This window comes from Ipomoea nil, unplaced genomic scaffold, assembly GCF_001879475.1.
Source record: "Ipomoea nil cultivar Tokyo-kokei standard unplaced genomic scaffold, Asagao_1.1 scaffold2036, whole genome shotgun sequence".
Classification (NCBI taxonomy): domain Eukaryota; kingdom Viridiplantae; phylum Streptophyta; class Magnoliopsida; order Solanales; family Convolvulaceae; genus Ipomoea; species Ipomoea nil.
The window spans coordinates 6,187,614-6,202,987 of NW_017618464.1; the positions used below are offsets into that span (position 1 = coordinate 6,187,614).

Below are 15,374 nucleotides of genomic sequence, written 5' to 3' on the forward strand. Positions count from 1 at the left end.
GTGTGTGTCTGTGACAGGTCCTAACTACAGACAAATACATAATCTGAATGTCATTTTGGATTAATTAACTAAGGTTCAAAATACAAGGTGAGCTCTGATACATGATATAATAATTTACCGAATTTGAGGTTTTCTATGTGGTTGGGTTATTATAGGAGAATAACCTAAAAAAAAAAAAAAAAAAAAAAAATACAGCATAACAAGAAAACATCATGGCTAGGTGCTTTATGTTTTATGGCTAGATTTATTATAAATTAGGAATGATGAATAGGCAGCTTTTGGATGGTGATTGGAGAATGGAATTGGTATTGTGTGCAATAGAGATATATCTCTATCAAAGCTTTGGTAAAAAGAGAAAAGTGAAGGAAAAGAGAAAGGAGAGATCTGAAAAGAGAGGGAGGACTGGCTGTCTGTTTGAAGGAATTGGAAACTGTGTATGTTTTTTTTTTGTGGTTCAAGCTTCTCATCATAAATCTCTCTCTACAACAAAGGGGATTAAAGCATTGTTTGGATTGAGAAAAGCACCTATTTTAAGGATGTTTGTGCTAAAGCCCATCCAGCTCATTGCTTTTAGCCCACTGTAAGTTCTGTTATCAGGCCCAGCCTGTACATCAACGGTTGTTATACCGTGGACCATGATCCATAGTGTTATGTGGACCATGGTTGCCAAATGTCTTTTAGTCGAGCGACATAGCTGTGGACCTTCAAATGAGAGGTCTCAGGTTCGAATCTCAGTGTAGGGACATTGACTCTTTGTGCTTCACTAGATTGAGAAAGTATGTTTGAGCAGATACTATATTGTAATATAGTCAATATGTTTGAGCATATACTTTAAAACGATGTCGTTTTGGACTAAAGTCCATCTTACAATGTGGACTAAAGCATGTCATTTTCCCTCATTTCTTTAATTTCTATTTTTTAATCTTAATGGCACATAAAAAAAATGGAGAAAAACACTACCCACAGAATTGATCTCAAACAGGACAACTTCCATCAAAAGAGACTGCCTGCCAGCAACAAAATTAAACCAAAACAATTTCAGGTGAAGTAAATGTCTGTACATGATTATGATTATGATTTATGTCATGTCTCCATTATAAGTTGTCTTTACCTTTGTCTCCCTGCCACTTCAACTCACAAACAGAATCAGAGTTACAAAGGTCAAGTACATAGCATCATGGAATCACAAAAGAAGGGCCCTTCCTCTGTACTAGTTGATCAGAGAAAATTTTCCAAGAAATGAAATCAAATAAATGAAATTATACATACATTGCCTACTAATAATCAGTCAGAAGGGTTTCCATCATTATCGGTATCATAGAAAGTGTCATAGTCGTATTCACAGTTGTCTAACCCTTCCTCGTTGTTATTGATATCAGTACTTGAAATATGAGTTTTATGTGCATTCCAATCGGGAGGGAACGTCTTCTGAAGGGCCTCGGTTATACTGCCACCAGCCCTCTCGATCTTGCGTAAGCACTTGGACCAATAGACGGCAGTGCCCATATCGACTGTCATTCCAGACTCGACCATCTCTTTACTAATGCTTTGGATCCCTGTTAAAACGTAATCTTCAGCCACAGCAGCTCTTGATATCAAAGACGTCATTAAACAATGGTATACAGCTTTGTCGGGCTTTAGTCCAGCTTGCTTCATTTCTTCGAAACATTTCAAAGCCTTCTCCGGGAGAGACGCCCGTGCCCAACCGTGTATGAGTGTTGTATATGTCTTTACATTAGGTTGCACTCCTACTACTTTCATTTCTTCTATTGTTTTCAGTGCTCTCTGAAAATGATATGCCAATGCTGATTCAAACATTCTATCACTTGAAAGAATTACCACCATTTTAGGTGCTCTAACAGAAGCTAAGGAGAATATGCCAATGATGATTGTAACCACTCAATAAAGGAATAAAGGATTGCATTAGAAATGCCTAAAAAATGCTAGGAGAATAATCGAAAGGGTAGACCAAAGTGAGGATTAAGATGACGCTAAAAGTGATTATTTTGATGGTTAATATATATGAAATTGAAACTAGCTTGGTTGGCGTGAGTGGCCGTGCACCATCATCCCTTAAGAGAGGTCGGGAGTTCGAACCCCCTCTCGTATGGAAAAACCAATCTGGCCAGCACTTGCCCCTTAATTGGGCCAGGCCGATGCAAATGGGGATTAGTCTGAATATGGTACGGGCTTAAAGGTACCTCCTACAGTTAGGGCCTGTTCAGGACACCTCATGGTCTGACAAAAATATATATATATGAAATTAAAGTCCTACATAAGTACTAAAATACCTGCATGTCTCCGGCTTTGCAACAAGCATTTATGAAAGATGTATATGTATGAATATCCGGCTGAACCCCTTCTTCTCTCATTTGTTGCATAAGGTCAGCAGCTTCCCAAACATCACCTCTTCGGGCCCATCTTCATTTAAAAAAAAAAAAAAAAAAAAAACAGAACTGAGGAAGCAACCACAATAGGGATAATAAGCAAATCATGAAAGAAAGTGAATCAGAATAGAGGATGTTTTGCTCTTTTTCTGTTCCTAATTTATTCTTGAATGGCCAAAACGTCTTATTTTTTTTCTTTTTGGTATCCCATGACTCATCAAAATACTGGCCTTGTTAGATAGCTCTATTATACATAAATATGGAGAAATTAGTACCAATGATAAGTAATATACTCCTTAGTCCTTACCCATCGACTAATATGTTGTATACAAAGGTGTTCCTGGGAATGTTCTGAGCGTTCATTTCTTTCGTCACTGCTAAAGCACTTTGCATCCTCCCTGATTTGCAACAAGCCTTGAGCAACGCCTCGTATGTATATACATCAACCTCCAGTCCCTCGGCTTTAAGTTTTGTGAAATATTGAAAAGCTTTCCCAATATCACCTAGCGATGCATAACCATGCATAATGGTTGTATATGTGTGTTCAGTAGGACTAATTCCAGCTACCAACATCTCGTCCAAAATATCAACAGCCTTCTCCATCTGTGTTGAGTATGACAGAAACGAGGAAAAAAAACAAACAAACAAAAGACTGGTTCAATGCAAGTACAAGGCATTTGCTTCAAACATCTACCATTGTTTGCCTCAAGAAACTCTGAATGCTTGCAGATATTAAATTGACCCCACTTTGAAGACTCTAACGTGCACAAATGCATTATTCCAGGTAACTTGGTAGAATGCAAACATGTAGATAATGGTTAAACTATGTTATTTCAGTAACCAGCTTGGTTGGCGTGAGTGGCTGTGCACTCTCATCCCTTAAGAGGGGTCGGGAGTTCAAACCCCCTCTCGTATGGAAAAACCAATCTGGCCAGCACTTTGCCCCTTATTTGGGCTGGCCCGGTGCAAATGGGGATTAGTCTGAGTATGGTACGGGCTTAAAGGTGCCTCTTACAGTTAGGGTCTGCTCAGGACACCCCATGGTCTAACCAAAAAGAAATATGTAATTTCAGTAAAGTTAACGTACATCAGGCACATGTTTATGCAGCTATAGATGCCATGCTTAGTGCCCTTTGTTGATAGACACAGAAATATAAAAACCAGTTTTTTACGCTCTATCCATGGAAACATAGGATCTATACTGAAATTTTTTCTTTACCTGGCGCTTTTCAACTAGCCCAAGAATTAAAGCATTAAACATGTGCACAGTTGGTATGCATCCACTCCTCCTCATCATGTCCAAAGTACAGAGGGCTCTATTTACTTCTCCAGTTTTTGCAAAAGCATGAATGATGGGCAGATACGTCCTTGAACTAGGCTTAAGCCTCTGCCTTATCATTTCATCAACTATACAAATGGCACGGTCCATGTTGCCCATTCCACAGAAGGCTCTAATGATGTTATTGTAAAGCACGAGATCTGGTTTTAAGCCATCCTCTATCACATCTTCAAAAATGGCAAAAGCATTCGCCCAATCCTTCAAATTTATGAATCCATTGATCAACATAGAATAAGTCTTCATGTTATGTCTTATTCCTGCCAATTTCATCATTTCGCAGACTTCCAAAGCTTTAGAAGCCTTTCCTAACTGCAATGGTTAACATGGAAATTTTTAAAAAAAAAAAAAAAAAGAAGAAGCACAACCTAAACCAAAAAATCTAGTTATTAACAAAAAATTGTATATCTGGATATTGAATAATGATAAAAATGAACAAGACAATTTTACATAAAATTAATGGGAAATAGGGGAAAAGTACCTTCGTATACAGATTAATGAGACATCCATAACTGATTACTGATGGTGTAAAGCCACATTCCTATAGAAAAAATTACAAATTATAAGCTCAGAACAATTTATATGCCATTGACAGGACATTTTTAACTCCATAGTAGGAATCACAGATAATCTGCCTAAGAAGCTCTGAACATAGAAAGTTCCAAGCCGAGAGTAAAGTTGTGGTGGGTCACTGAGTTGATTGCCAACATACAATTTATCACAACTCTAAGAAATGGACTCTACATACAATGAATTCAAAACTGGATTATATGTGCCCCAAACCAATTAGATTGAAATTACTCCGTAATATTTAGTTGAGTTTGGTAGGAATTACAAAGTGTTTTATGAAAACAAAAATCAGGTCAAAAACAGACAAAACAATTTCAAGATTCAGCATCGATTCTGCATGGTTCTGCTAAAGGCATTCATACCTTAAGTCTATCAAACACAACAAGACATTTTTCCGCATTTCCACTCATTGTATAACCATCCATCATTGTGTGATATATATCAATTGGAGCATCAATACCATCTTCTTCCATCTCTCTGACCAACTCTTCAGCTCGATCCATATTACCTGTTTGGCTGTATTTTCACAAAAAAATTATAACAATAAATAAATTCCAACAGAAAAAGAAAAGCAGCATAGTTACTTTTGCAAAGGCCAACAATTATCAAAATGATCTTATTAATGCAACAGATCCAGGGATAAGGAAATTTACCATTTGGAAAATAAATAAACTTATAAAAGAAACCTCAAATGAAGGATAGCGTACCAATTAGCATAGATTATGCTTCCATATATGATAGCATTTAAAGTCATATGCTTTTCTTTAGCCTCTTGAAACCACCGCTCTGCAGCTCTTCCATGAACAGGATAATGAAACATCAGAGAAGATGGTTGGTTTTCCAAAAAAAAAAAAAAAAGTATCTCACAAATTAGTTCAAAGGTAAGAAATGTGGTGTTGGAGGAATAGAAAATCAGATGCTTCTAGTAGGACAACCCGACATCATTCTAGGTCATTGAGTAAATAGATTAGAAAATCTAAGAGAATTAACATAGCAACTTAACACCTTACAGGACATGCAACTGAAAGTTCTAAATTGTGCAATGATAAAAGGTTGTGTATGACACTTTAAAGTGTGGGAATTACTTACTCAACATTGCCCAATTTAGCAAATCCACTGACAATAATACTGTAAGTCACCAAACTCATTTCGAGTCCTTCATCTTTCATTTTTCTCGCACAACTAAGTGCTTCTTCCATGTCTCTACCCACTGCATAAGCATGAACCAGGCTGCAAAAAAGGGGTTACACTTTATGTTGGAACACATATAACACAAGTATTTAACACTACATATATCTAGCTATCATTTCATGGCTATGGAAGTTGCATAATTGTCAAATGTCTAGAAGAACAAACATTGAGTTCAATGTGATTATGTAAATTAGAAACATGCTCTGGGTATTGCTCCACATGAAAAAATGGTCGAAGAATGCTTACATAGTTACATGAGCATGTATTCAACATTAGTCTATGAACTCAGTCAAGTACCGGCTTAGTAACATTTTTGGAAGTAGGGATAGTATATTAACTGTAGCCACAGTATATCAGTGGAACTAACTTGGTATATACATGAGATGTTGGCTCTATTCCCCTAGCACGCATCTTCTCAAAGGTTTCCCTTGCACGATGCATGTCCCCACGCCTAGCATAATAGTTCACCATCAAACCAAACTCCTTCCTGGATGGCTACAGAGAGTACAATCATTTATACAATTAAAATGACCCAAAATCATATGATCAACAATTCCCGAGAACCAAAATTCACTACTGTTCCATTAACTACAAACCAGTTAAAGGACCCCGAGATCAATTCTTCCCCTTGCAAAAGCACAGCAACATAATATACTGAAATGCACTATGCCTCATATTAAGAAGTAGTTATCAATTGATTCTTCTTTATTCTTTCTTATAAGCATTTGGCATGTTCAATTTCCAGATGACCAAGTAAAGCTAGCAGATAAATAATATAAAGGAGCAGAATACCTTTTTGATTCTCTCAAAAGCTTGTACAACTGCTTGCCAATTATCTGGCTGTGATTCTAAAACCTTCCTGAACTCCCTTCTGGAACCCTCTCTCTCTTCATGCCACTTGGACCTATACTCATCCTCATCTTTCCCTTCCACCCACCTCTTTCTCTCCTCTCTTTTGGCTTTCAATCTCCTTCCATCGTCCAACTTGACAGTCAACACCCTCCCATGAAACTCAATCCCATCGAACTCCACCGCCTTCAATGCCGCCTTCTCAGCCATGGGCCCTCCATATATCACAAATCCAAACCCCATATTTCTGTCAGTTTCATGGTGACCTTTTATCAAAATTACATTTTTGATAGGCCCAAACTGCCGAAAGAACTCCGCAACCTCATTTTTCTTGATCCACAGTGGCAGATTCCCCACAAAGATCTTTCCTTGCTCCCTAATTTCAACTCTGGGCTCCATTTCTTCCGACCCCGAACTTTCTGAATTCTCCAAAACATCATTTTCACCTTCCTCTAGAACTGCTGGCTGAGGCGGCGGCGGGGGTGGGTTGAGTTTACTGGACAACCAGAGCTTGCTTGTCAGGCTCTGAGGCTGCGGTGGAGGAGGCGAAGGAGAGGGGATAGTGGGAGGGGGTGGAGTGGAATTAATGAGATTCTTAAGGGGGTTTTTTGGGAATTTAGAGTCCTTCTGATTGGCGGGGCGGCGCGGCCTGGTGGAGGATGAAGAAGCGATTGAACGGGAATTGTGAGGGGAGTCCGGAGGGAGGTTCAGGGAGAGAATGGGGGCGGAGGTGGTGGTGGTTAGGCTTTTTCCGGGGAGGATGGCGGCTGAGAAGTGTGGCAGTTGAGAAGGTTGTGAGTAATGTGCGGTGGAAGATAGGGAGAAAATATCCATTGATATCACTCCACTCTACTCCGCTCCTCTAACTTCATCAACACTAGCCATGGTGCCTGGATTATTCAGTTGATATGGTTTCGCCTAAATTTTCAATTTTCAGTTTTGAACCTGGTTTTTACTAATAATACAACTTCAGCCCCTGCGCTTTAATACATTTACGGGTTTGCCTCATATTGCCTTCTTCAACATCTACTAGAGTACTAGAACTACTACTCCATATAAAATAGCCTCAAGTTTTAGAAATAAAAAAAAATTGGGAAAAGATACAAAGGAGATAGCAATTAAGTTATCGAATCCAAAAACAAGAGTAATGAGTATTTTTAGTAGGTTAACAACATGTTTGCGTCAATTGGTATGTCATGTTTATATTTTATTTTATATTTTATTTTATATTTTATTATCCAACTAAGCATTTGACTCTCTTCCTGGATGTCATGTTTTTCTTATTTTAATTTTTGACGTGTCGGTTACTGTATTTAAAAATAATTTTTTTAAATTTTATTTTAATAATTTCAAATAAAATATTAATTTGAAATTATAAATTTAAAAAAAAAAAAAAAAAAAAAAACCATCCATGGCTGGCCGGACCATGGCTTTCAAAATAATTATTTTATTTGAAATTATTAAAATAAATTTTAAAAAATTATTTATAAATGCAGTAACTGACATGTCAGGAAATAAAATTAGGAAAACATGACATCCATGGAGAAGGTCAAATGCTTAGTAGGATAATAATAATAATAACAATAATAATAATAATAATAAATATATGCATGGCATCCCAATCAGCGCAAACATATTGTTAACCTGCTAAATATGAGATCCAAAAGCATTTGGAATCAAATGATGGTGGAAGTCCCGGCCCATATCCAATTTACGATAGAAAAGTACTTTAAAGTCAAAGAATAATCCTTCGCATTCAACAAGCAATGATGAAGAGACATCTTAGCATCGAAAATATTCATTTTCTTCTTTATTTTTTGGTGGCCATCAAGGCAATACATACATCCATTTTTATTCAATTCGTTGAACATTTATTTATAAATACTAGTATTTTCACACGGACGTTGCACGGAATAGATTTGTTATAATACTTTAAGAATATTTGGATCGATATACAAATATAAATTATAACAATGAATATTATATAGTGCAGTTGATGAAATGGGTTATATCGATTACGTTTTCTGATGTTATCCTTGCTTGAATTTGAGCAAATAATTGTCAATTTATCCGTGCGATGTGCATGCAATGCACGGAAATCTTTTTTATTATATATTACCAATTAATAGATATTAGTTAATTTTCATATAACATCTTGTTACCAATAAAGCTTTATTCACTGCTGGAAATTATGGAATTTCCGACCACCTGAAAATGATCTTAAATCAAGTCAAAAGTCTTGTTCCGACCACTTTTGGTATCCAGAAAAACCTTTGTTGCTATTTTCAACCACTTTTTACTTTCGACTTGATATAAGGTCACTTTTAGGTGGTCGGAAATTTCATTATTTCCAGCCGTGATTAATTCTTTTACCAATAAATTAATTAATTAATATTAAGAAAAGTTTGAGCGGGAAAGTTGATGAAGAGGATGATTTGCTTTTATTAATAAGTATATGGATTAATTAGGAAGAGGTAAAGATGATGATTTTATTTATTTATTTATTTTTTTTTTGAAAACCAAAATACTGAATAATATTAAATCAAATGTTGAATACAATCGGGAATAGAAATAAGCCAACTAGAGTGACCAGTTTGCGAACTTTCAACCCGTGCTAAAGTATGAGCAGCCTTATTCACTGATATAGGAATATACTTGAAAGACACTGATTCAAAGTGTCTTTGTAAAACTTTTATATCATTCAGCACGCACACAACCCGCACTCGATCCACTATTGAGTTATTGATAGATTTGCACACCATTTGACAATCCGAAAAAACCACGATTTTAGACAATTGCCTATCTTTTGCATGCCCAAGATAATGCCTCTTTTACAGCCATGGATTCACCAAGGTAAACATCATTCAAACACCTAAAGGACCCATTCTTAGCAGCAATAAAACCCCCATGGCAGTCTAAGACAACCACACCATAATAGCCATAATCAGACTCCAGAAAGATCGCTGCATCAACAAAAATTTTCATCACACCCTCCGGAACAGTATGCATAGGAGGCGAAGGGGATAGGATTGATTGGTGTGGAGAGTTCAGTCATAATTACCTGCCAATCAGATACTAAATGTGCAGCCTCAATCTTCACAGTCAACGCATGCCAAGTTTTAGAATTCCAAACCGGCCAATTCATTGCGCCTCCTCCATATACACCAGCACCTCGCCACGCACTGCAGAAATAGAGAAATATTCTCACTTGATAACATCCCTGCCAGCCAAGATGCGAGGTTACCCGTAGAGTCAAACAACGGAAAATTAAGAAGGTCATTCCAAACCTTAGCAACATAAACGCACTCACATAGTAAATGTTGCATGTTACGTCGAGAACAACTCCTCTGGACAGTAGGGCGACCATGGTAGGAACAACATGTGATCTGAGAACCCAAAATTTAATTTTATAAATTCGATTTTGAGAAAATTCAAAATAGTCATTTTTCACCTTACAAAATTTTTGTTATAAAATCGGTGTTTGAATAAATTATTTTGAGCCACTTTTAAATAAATTCAACATCGGGACTTATTTTAAATCTAAAATCCTAAATTTTAGAGTACATCGCATACCAAGTTTTTGATCCAAAAGTCAATCTAAGTGAAATCGGAAAATCTGAGGAACCTAAACTAAGTGGTTGTCTAGAAAATATTTAAACTATGATTCTAGACTATGGTCCATGATGCAAGGTGAACCATAAGCTTTCTCAAAACCTTCTCTGAACTTTTAGAAACCAAGCTAATTTACTCTTTCGCCCTCCACCAATCATTGAGCATCAACCTAGGGTTTTGCACCCTATATAAGCTTCACTATTCGATTGATGATTTCCTGATCTCTTTCTTTGCCTCACTCAAGCCTTTGTTTGCCAAGTAGAAGAAGAACAACACAGTATGTTTTTCAAGCACCATTCTCATCCATTCCCTCATTTCTCTTTCTAGTTTTCCACTCGTTTGCTCCCAATCTCTAAGTTTTCTTTCTCATGCTTTGTTGTGCGGTTTGTTTGGGGAGTTTAGGTGGTGAAGGAAGTGCTAGCTAAGTTGGGAGGAAGAAGAGATCCAAACAAAGAACAAGAAGAAGTTAAGTTATAACCCATGGACTCCCACCTCTCTACATACTCTGTGAAGTCAAGTTTGTTATTGAAAACGTGTTGAAATGCTAGATTATTGATGTGTTTGAGCTATTAAGTGATCTATTGTTGATCTATGATGTGTTGTTGAGGATCTAAGAGTGTTAGATTGCTTGAAATTGCATTGCAGATGAAGAAGGACCCCACTGGTACACAGACAGTGTGCACCAGATGGAGTCACGGAGCCAGCCAATGGTCCTGGGCAAGGATCGTTGGCCAGCCCCGTGGAGGCACGGCTCATGGCATGAGCCGTGTCCCTACGCCGCTGCTTAGCTGAGGCCAAGTGGCGGGGCTTGAGAAGTCCCGCCGCAAGCTCCGCCAGGCTATATCTGTGTAGTGGCTGGGCCCTTGTGGCTCAGCTACGTGTCATTTCGGGCCGAGACTCGCAGGCTCTTGAGGCTCGGATACTCGGGATCGTTACGACGCACGAGTAGAATTTGATTTCATTGGATTTGGAGTAGAAATGAGTAATTTGCAATAGAATTTGTGATGTTTCATGCTATAGAAGTTGTTTGGGAACATTTGCAGAGAATGAAAATGTGAAGTATTTGGTCTTGGCTATTTGTTTGAGAAGCATGACAATTATTTGATTGTTAGATTAAGAAGTACGATCATTATTTGCCAAAGTTTGCTTGATTAGCATGCCTAAGTATCCATTGTGAGAATTTGAGAAGTTTTGCCAAGAAAATGAGATTGTAGCATGTACAAGCTTGCCTTCTATTTACTATAAATAAGTTCATGAAGTACATTTTGAGTTTAAAGAGCATGATCAATGTTTGCTATGTGTTGCCAAGAAGTTTTGCTAAGTATTAAAGTGATGAGCATGAAGTAGTATAACAATTGTTTGACTTATAATCAAAGAGAAATTGAGATATTGTCTTATATATAGTAAAGAGAATGCTTAGCATATCATGAACTAAAGTGCATTAGTGGCTCTAAGTAAGCCTAAGTATTCTTTCAAAACCTATATCTATTTTGGGAAAATCATTATCTAGTTGCATTGAGAAGTTGCATGATATTTGATTTCCAAATTGTGAGAAAAAAAAAGCTATTGAAAAGCTATGTCCATAAGTTTGCATAAGATTGAAATGCATAAGTTATATCTATATGTATTTAGTGTGAGTAATCCGAGGTTTTGGAGGCCCGTTAGGACTTTGTCCTTTCGAAAGAAAAGAGAAAGTAAAGAAAGAAACGGACATTGCGATCCGATGTGAAGTAACAAGATCGATATTCCCGAGTTACTAAGTAGGATACTACCCACCGAGCTTGGAATCCCGGTTAGGGGGTGTGCACACTGACAAGTACGATACCTGATTCCACAGAGTTTGAGAAAAAGAACCAAGAGAGTGGTTCTGTTGGTGAGATGAGTATTAGGCCGGCTAGATGCCGAGCCTAGATAGGTCCATTCACATTATGGTGAAGTTCCTACCTCGCCACGAGTATAAGTAAAGAAAGCGAGTCAACATGGCTCTAAAGAAAGTAAAGAAAAGCGAATCATTGTGACTCTAAGAAACCTCGATTTAACAAGTGTTCCTTGTTGCCAAAGAAGGAGTGTATTTGTATATCTATCTATACTTATATTAAAGCATCATGTTCATCTTATTGCATGATTATAAGAGTTGCATGTATTACATGAATGTATGAGAAGTAGTATGATAGCATGTGATTGCTTATTGAGTTATATGATAGCATGCGAATATGAGATTGTTTATTGAGTTATATGATAGCATGAGATTGCTTATTGAGTTATATGATAGCATGAGATTGTTTATTGAGTTATATGATAACATGAGATTGCTTATTAAGTTATATGATAGCATGAGATTGCTTATTGAGTTATATTTAGCATGAGATTACTTGTTAAGTTATATGATGATATGAGATGGTTGTTAAGATATATTTTAGCTCATTCAACATCACATTACCGAAAACCTAATTAAATAGATAATATAGGGCATAATTGTACTCATCAGATCTTTTGCTGGTTTAGATGTTCTTATTGAAGTTCTTTTTCTTTCTTTCTTTCTTTCAATTTAAAGGCGTAATTAGTAATTAATTAACTATTTTGTTACAATTAAGTGACCATTTTGATATTTTTCCAAAAATAAAATAAAAATAAAAATGATGCATTGATGCAGCCATTAAATGGAAGTTGGGTTCCCCCATTTGGGTGATGTTAATTATGCATTTTAATTTCCTTTTGGAGACACATCTATATATGGTATGAACATACATCAATACATCAGCATAATAAATTCTTACTAAATTACATTATATAGCCCAAATTTCAGCAATTAATTGTTTTTAATCTGGTAATTACGTTACGTTCAAACAATACATTTCAAAATATGTCACAACAGCACATTACTGTAATTTGTAGTTATTCACTTTTAGGGATCATTTGGTTAATGCAATGTCAGATTACTTTAGGGAATGTCAAATTGTTGAGATTATTAGATTCTTTGTAATGTTAGATTTCTGTGTTTAGTTAAAATTAAGATCAGATATGTAATATATAAACATGTTTAGTTGAAGAGTTATTGTTTATGATATAATGGTTATTTTTACTTTAATACAATCAGCATATATCGTGTAAAATGACGTTTTTCCATACGACATTTGTATTCGTATTCATGATATGATGAGGTTAATCTAGTCAAGTCTTAGTTAGTTTCATTCAAAATAAGGAACTGAACGTGCTAGGTATAATTAGTCTATGTTATCAATGCATCATTAGTTACATATCTCGTGATATGAGAGTAATATAGTCAAGTCTCATTGGAACTTGTATATTGTGTCGGATATTCTTATTACACACTTTACTTTTATTGGAAAAATAAATAAAAGTTGTCACTTAAATCAATTCAAACATTCCACATCGGTATAAAATAAAAAAAATTAATAACAAAGAATATAAAGTAGAGTAAATAGAATATTGCTCGAATGCACGAAAGTGCAGTTGTAAAATGCTTTTCCGTCCATTTACATTTTTAGTCCAACAAAATACTATTTGAATGCCAAACACTTAGTGCTCAGATGACATGTAGTAACATCTTCTATGTGGAAAGTTATTGACTCTTTGTGTTTCATTAGATTGTGAAAATATGAAACTGGTTATTTTTTATAAAATAACAGTGATCCCATCAAACCACAAAATAATTGAAAGGGCAGTGATTAATTAAGTAAAAATAAAAAAATAAAAGAAAAGAAACATTATATTAAAGATTAACAGCATAACCCACAATAATGAACAACATGAGGGAGGTTGACAATGTCCTCCACTCCTCCATACTAATATACATATACAGCAACCTTCTGACAACAACAACTAACAATAATAACAATAAAACATAAATTATTTCAATAATCCATTCATGAATGCCTCCCACCATTTGCATCCATGCCATTTCTTCCCTACGCAAACAAACAAATTAATTCACCTGTAAAGTTAAATCATACGTTTAGTGGTCCTGAAAATCACAACGTACCATCAAACAATACATACAGACAAACTAGTACCTAGTACTTGGTGCAATAGAATATACACACATAAGTTTTTTATTTTTTTTTTTTTTTTTTTTTTTGAGAAAAACCAAATCAATTACTTGTTGTAAGAATACAAAGATCAGTGTTCGAATGAGCAGTCTGAGCTAACGTATGAGCCTACCCATTTACTGTTCTACTAACGTGCAAATGCTTGAAAATTAGACAAATTTCTACGACACTCCCTAACTGCAAAATTAGTATATGAACTGGGAAAATGTCGTTTATCAGCCGACACACATAACACTGCTGGAAATTATGGAATTTTCGACCACCTAAAAGTGATCTTAAATCAAGTCCAAAGCAAAAAGTGGTCGGAAATAACAACAAAGGTTTTTCCGAATACTAAAAGTGGTCGGAACAAGACTTTCGACTTGATTTAAGATCACTTTCAAGTGGTCGGAAATTCCATAATTTTCATCAATGTAAGTTTAGTCGTCCTGAAAATCAAAAATTACCATCAAACTATACAGGCAACCTAGTACCTGGTGCAATAGGGTATGTATATCGTAACAACATTGTTAGTCATATGTGCATTCTAGCTAAAAAGATTTGATATTCACATTATATATATTTGTGTATACATACATACGACATTAATTTGGAGGCGGTGAAGCCAATTCTGGAGTCTGGTCGTCCTTTCCATTTCCATGATCATCATCAGAGCCGCCGTCGTCGTCACTCGCCGCCTTCGTCTCCTCGGACGGCATCTCTTCCGCTAGGGGGTCGGCGGCGGGGAGTTCCGGCGTGGCGGCGCGAGGAGGAGAGAAGAGGCCTTCCAGGGTGGAAGTAGGCGACTCTCTGAAATAAAGCTCGCCGAACATCTCAGTAACCAAAGGATGCTCCTCGTCGTCGTCGTCAACCTCCGCCTCCTTCTCCTTCCGCCGCCGGGACTGCTCGTATCGCGATTTCTGGAAACAGGTCTGCTCTTGAATGGATATGATCTCCATGAACTCTTTCATGGTGTACACGTCCCGGGAAGCCATGCTTTTTAATTTAGTTAATTTGCTGCAATCTAAAATATAATCAGAAGAGTTGAAGCTGGCAAATGCCTATTTATAGTGGGGTGGGGGTAGTGGGGTGGGGGAGGGGGTGGTGACTCGACTGAGATGGTAATAATTAATGTCACATTTTTTTACCCACTTATCTATTCATTTTACAAGTAACTATCTCATTTCATAAATGTTAAAAGTTGTGATGCATATCCAGGGTTGCAAAAATCCCGCCTAGGCACAGAGTAATCGGCGCCTCTAGACCGTGGCAATTTTCCCCTTAGGCTCCCGCCTAGGAGACCGGCCGCCTAGGTGCTCGCCTAGCGGCTAACTCGGCCGATTACGCCGAGTTAACTCGTCAATTTCTGTCGAGTTAGCT

General features: G+C 36.7%; 2 protein-coding genes across 3 annotated transcripts; both read right to left on the reverse strand.

Annotated features, from left to right (window-relative positions):
* Positions 1 to 1,022: 1,022 nt before the first annotated feature.
* LOC109148127 (pentatricopeptide repeat-containing protein At5g04810, chloroplastic) lies at positions 1,023 to 7,221 on the reverse strand. Its single transcript, XM_019295915.1, has 10 exons — positions 6,277 to 7,221; positions 5,852 to 5,979; positions 5,383 to 5,523; positions 5,001 to 5,087; positions 4,656 to 4,809; positions 4,205 to 4,264; positions 3,607 to 4,035; positions 2,695 to 2,990; positions 2,292 to 2,421; positions 1,023 to 1,785 (listed from the first exon to the last, which is right to left on the reverse strand). Exons 1-10 carry the CDS (start codon positions 7,165 to 7,167, stop codon positions 1,285 to 1,287), a joined length of 2,817 nt encoding a protein of 938 aa, XP_019151460.1. The 5' UTR covers positions 7,168 to 7,221; the 3' UTR covers positions 1,023 to 1,284.
* Positions 7,222 to 13,657: 6,436 nt separating this feature from the next.
* On the reverse strand, positions 13,658 to 14,993 carry LOC109147909. Of its 2 annotated transcripts, none has more exons than XM_019295566.1 (2): positions 14,599 to 14,993; positions 13,658 to 13,874 (listed from the first exon to the last, which is right to left on the reverse strand). In XM_019295566.1, the coding sequence occupies exon 1, from the start codon at positions 14,987 to 14,989 to the stop codon at positions 14,600 to 14,602; it is 390 nt and encodes a 129-aa protein (XP_019151111.1). In that variant the 5' UTR covers positions 14,990 to 14,993; the 3' UTR covers positions 13,658 to 13,874; position 14,599. The 2 variants fall into 2 exon arrangements, with proteins under 2 accessions (XP_019151111.1, XP_019151112.1); XM_019295567.1 differs by having other exon boundaries at positions 13,658 to 13,900; positions 14,592 to 14,993.
* Positions 14,994 to 15,374: the final 381 nt, after the last annotated feature.